A 4649-nucleotide genomic window follows, 5' to 3' on the forward strand; every position below is an offset into this window, starting at 1 on the left:
CCATTTAATAGTGTTTGGTTTCAACTGATGGGTAGCTTTCATAGTTTCTTTTGTTTGGTGTATGAATAGTGGGGCTACCATCAAAAATTAAATTTATTATTTTTGGCATGTGCTTTTGACAATGTGTGTACATCAATACAAACATTTGCTAGCTAATTTCCAACTCATGCTTATTACTTGTATCAATATCAATACTTATGATCCAACATGCACCTGTGTACTGTACACTATGGATAACAATATTTTTTCTTTTCTATTATAATGAAACACACAAAAGTGACACGGATCGAAATTAAATGAACAAACTTTTAATAAAAATTTCAAGAAATTAGTGGGGTCAAGACCTAAACGTTTCCATCATACGATACAACTTATGAAAACATTATTAGTGAATTTTGCACTTGTGCGACGGGCTAAAGAATTAACGATCAATGAAAAAACTAAAGAATTTTCGAGGTGAAATGTCGAGTCAGGGATTAAATTACTTTGATTCCACTCGGTCGTTTTCCTTCCATTGCGTCTTTTTTATCACGACAACCAGCACAAAGGAACGGACCGTGCCACGGTTTTGAGCTCGTTGAGAAAACGGAACCTACATCAACGGATATAGGTTCACTTGCGGCTAGGTCGGCTTGGCACACCGCACACATAAACAGACCAGATGTCGTTGAACCACTCATGTCATCGTTTCCCAATCTATACATTAAAAAAAGTTATCGTTACTAATCTCATTACTAAAAGCAAGGTTGAAATATTCGTGAAACAGAGACGAGTCAGTGGGGACCCGAGACTGGGGACTTTAAAGCAACTAGTTGGACGTTGACTAACGTTGACTTTTAGTACTCCATATTTAACATTTTATAAATAATACATATAAATAAATATAAATATATCAAACATTAATATTTTAAACGTAAATATTTCAAACATATGTATAGGCAAGGTTGGAGAACTCGGATCTCGGAGAGATCTCGTTTCGACATTTTTGGGGAGATCTCGGCATCTCGGAAAGATCTTGAAGAGATCTCGGACGTTGACTTACACCGACTTTTTAGTTTTTTCTGGTATAAATACACATATATATATATAAATAAATTTATGTATATTTATATACATTTTTACGGGATTTTACAAGAAAATTAAAGAATGAGAAAAAATTCGAGAAATAACGAGATTTTCCGAGAAAAATTTTCCGAGAAAATCCGAGAAATGAGCGAGAAAACTCAAGAAATCATGGCTTTGACCAAGTTTGACTCCATTGACCGAGAAATATCGCGAGGACATCTCGTCTCGGTTGCCTTTCAAAAACGAGATCTCGGGGAGAAATAAGGAGATTTACAACACTGTGTGTAGGTCACAAAATCTGACTATAAAAAATATTAAAGTTTTGACCTGACTTTGACCAACCTTGACTTTGACCGACTCAGACGTACTCAGATCGATTTGACTGAATCTGACCTGTGTTTTTAGCGTTGACCGACTAATTAAACATTTTTGGGCAAAACGGAACGGTCTGGTCACCAAACCGACTAGTCAGCCGAGACGGCGGCCGTTTACAACACGACTAAAAACAGTTATTGATCATTGCCCAAAAATAAGTCTAACCTTTCGGCAAGCATTGCAGAACCTTCTTCAAAAAGTTCCTCAACGATGAGTTTATCGGACAATTTATTAGATGAATTGAGGAACTTGGCTTTGAACAACAACATTCTGAGCTTGCTCTGCGTTTTACGAGCAGGAGGTGGTGGCAACGAAGTATTAGGCACGACTATATCAACAACTATGCATGTTGTATCATCTTTCAATCCCCTTCTTCTTAACGCTTCCTGAATAATAAATCATCTATCAGATTTATATTTTCAAGATTTAAATTCATACTTAAAAAATGTAACTGTAATTTAGTACTTATGGGCTGAAATTTGTAACTACCTTAACTACTTGTCTAGCAGCAAGTTCAGAAGGCAAACAACGGCACGATTGAGCAGCAATTTCAGACGACAAAGCGTCCCAAATTCCATCCGAAGCAATTATAAGCCGTCCACCACCGTTCGGAAGCTTCACTTGTTTCACGTGTGGTATCGGAACGATAAATTCACCAACGTCCATATCACCAATCGATCTAGAAAGACATAACCCACCAGGCCAACAACGAAGCGGTCCAATCTGTTACGATATCAACAATATCCATCACAAAATGAAGCTAATTAAATCATTAACATGTCATTTTCTTTTATTAAAAAAAGTCAAACCTCGGGCCCACCGATTACGTTGAGCCGTCCTACTTCACCGCCACTAGCGGTAACACGTTCCCTTCTGGAAAAAAATAGCATTTTGAAATGAACCCATGTTTCCAATCGATAAATTTCGGTACGTTATTGAGAATATATAAATTTCTCCATTAGCTACACTTTGGGGCCTTGCCTTTCAAAAACAATTATGTTTTTTTTTTTTTTAAAGAAGAAAAAAAAAGGATTTTTACTCACTCTTCACTGTTTTCTTCGAGCCTATGGTCAATGGTCAAAACCGACACACTTCCGTCTGGTGTATCGAGAATACAACGAGAGTCACCACAAGAAGCAACGGTAACTGTCAATCTATCAACGATAACGAGCGTAGCAGTTGTTCCCGATGTTAAACCTGGTCAAAAGTCAACCGGAATTTTAGTTTTTTAATTGATAGATTAAGAAGGGTGGGGGCTTAAAAAGGTTGTACCTTTGCTTTGGAACTGTTTATCGGTCTTGACAAAACCGGCAACTAAAGCTCGAGGTAACGCTTGAAGCCACTCATCACGCTTAAGACCACGAGGTATAGCATCCAATACATGATTTAAAAGATTGTCTCGTGAATATATTGCTGCAGCATTGCCATTGTGACCATCAAAAATCTGAAAATTTAATTGGAAAAAAGACTAATTTAGCGAAAATCATTTCACAAAGAAAGGGTTTCATTTGCTCTATCAGTTGACACAATTTTTTTTCAATTTTCTTGAAATTTTCTAAATTGCAAATGATCTTGAAAGATACCAACAAATTGAGAATGGTGTGAATCAATCAATACCATATGTATTTTGGGTTATGACCCATGTGAAAAAGCAATCATCTTTTTGCTTTAAAATGTAGCAAAACAAGAAACCATTTTCGAGTTGTTAGCCAAATGGATCACAATCTCACATTTAAGTACTCTTTACAAATCTTGTTATAATTATAACATAACATTAAAACTAAACGATATTTCGTTCAACTAATCTAAAACCATAATCAGGAAGGAATAAACATGACCAAAGCAACTAAACCTAATACATCCACATATTATCATCACTTCACTGTCACTATTAAAGTAATAACAATAAACAAACAATTGCAAATTATAGAACAACATACCCCAAAAACTGAAAAACTTGAAGAAGGATCCCCTTTAATTCTCTGGCAATCTGTTTTCATCAAGAAATAATCTTCGCCTTTTCTCGATTGAGCAGCACACCCATATCTCACAGATGGTTTCTCCATCTTTTCATTTTTCAATTCTCTACTCATTAATGCAGCTAAAGGCACAAGTTCAGAGTTATGTGAATTCATCTTCAACCTTGATCCCATATTTTCTATTTACCTAAACACCCTTCTTCCCAAAATTTAGCTTCACAAAGATATTACTATACATTCAACTTATAAATCATCTTCATCAAGTAATCCCAATTCAAGAATTGCTTTCTTGATTAATCTAAAAAGCACATTTAAAGCACATGTATTAACAAAAACACATCAAGATTGAAAATTTATTGTGTAAAAATCATCATGAAGAAAAACCCACAAAAAAGTAATGAAATTTAAAGATATATATGGAGTAAAAATAGAAACTTGAAAACAGCTAATAGATGGTAAAGATTCCAACTTTATACAAAATGAAGATAACCCACAAAAAAACAATATGAAAACAAAATGTAGATCTGATAACTAACAAGGAAACAGACAATTGTACTATGAAAAGATAAACAAGAAGAAATAAAACATGAAATTAGTTAAAACACAACGCGGAAATTAAACGCGGATTTAGGTGACAGCTATGAACTTTAAATCAATCAATTCCCTTAATCATTTGAACACTACATAAATCAGCTGTATTTATATAAATATATACGCGAATATTCAAGAGAAATATATGTATAGATAGGTGCGTATATATATAAAATACAAGGTGGGTATGATTAGAATTAAAGAAATTGAAAATACGCAGGTCAGATGAGGAACATCCACATCCGCCAGACAGCAAACAAAGATTTTTCAATGACTAAATTAATTTTTTTATTACTCCGTATTATTTAATTTGTTTTAACGAATATAATAAAAATATATAAAAAAAAAAATGAGTATAAGAGAAAAGGAAATTACTTTGAAAGAATCCCTTTGATTCTTTTTCCTACCTGGATCTTAAAAAAGGAGACTTTTTTTTTTAACCGACACCTTAAATTTGACTCTTGCTGATTACCCAAAACCAATTTCTGCTTGAGTTTCGGGGTTTTTGTTAACATGGGAAAAAGTTGTGTGATTTACACTCTTATGACCAATATCATCAGCAAGTTTTTTACTTTATTTATTGTTTAGAAAAGAAGGAACCAAAACAAAGACAACTTATGAATCTTCACATATACGGAG

General features: G+C 34.1%; 1 protein-coding gene across 1 annotated transcript; it reads right to left on the bottom strand.

Moving 5' to 3' along the window:
• Window positions 1-292: 292 nt before the first annotated feature.
• LOC139896875 (probable protein phosphatase 2C 15) lies at window positions 293-3932 on the bottom strand. The gene is made up of 7 exons (XM_071879520.1): window positions 3381-3932; window positions 2713-2884; window positions 2484-2637; window positions 2250-2313; window positions 1930-2163; window positions 1606-1826; window positions 293-696 (listed from the first exon to the last, which is right to left on the bottom strand). The coding sequence occupies exons 1-7, from the start codon at window positions 3591-3593 to the stop codon at window positions 477-479; spliced, it is 1278 nt and encodes a 425-aa protein (XP_071735621.1). The 5' UTR covers window positions 3594-3932; the 3' UTR covers window positions 293-476.
• Window positions 3933-4649: the final 717 nt, after the last annotated feature.

This window comes from Rutidosis leptorrhynchoides, chromosome 3 (genome assembly GCF_046630445.1).
Source record: "Rutidosis leptorrhynchoides isolate AG116_Rl617_1_P2 chromosome 3, CSIRO_AGI_Rlap_v1, whole genome shotgun sequence".
Taxonomy (NCBI): Eukaryota; Viridiplantae; Streptophyta; class Magnoliopsida; order Asterales; family Asteraceae; genus Rutidosis; species Rutidosis leptorrhynchoides.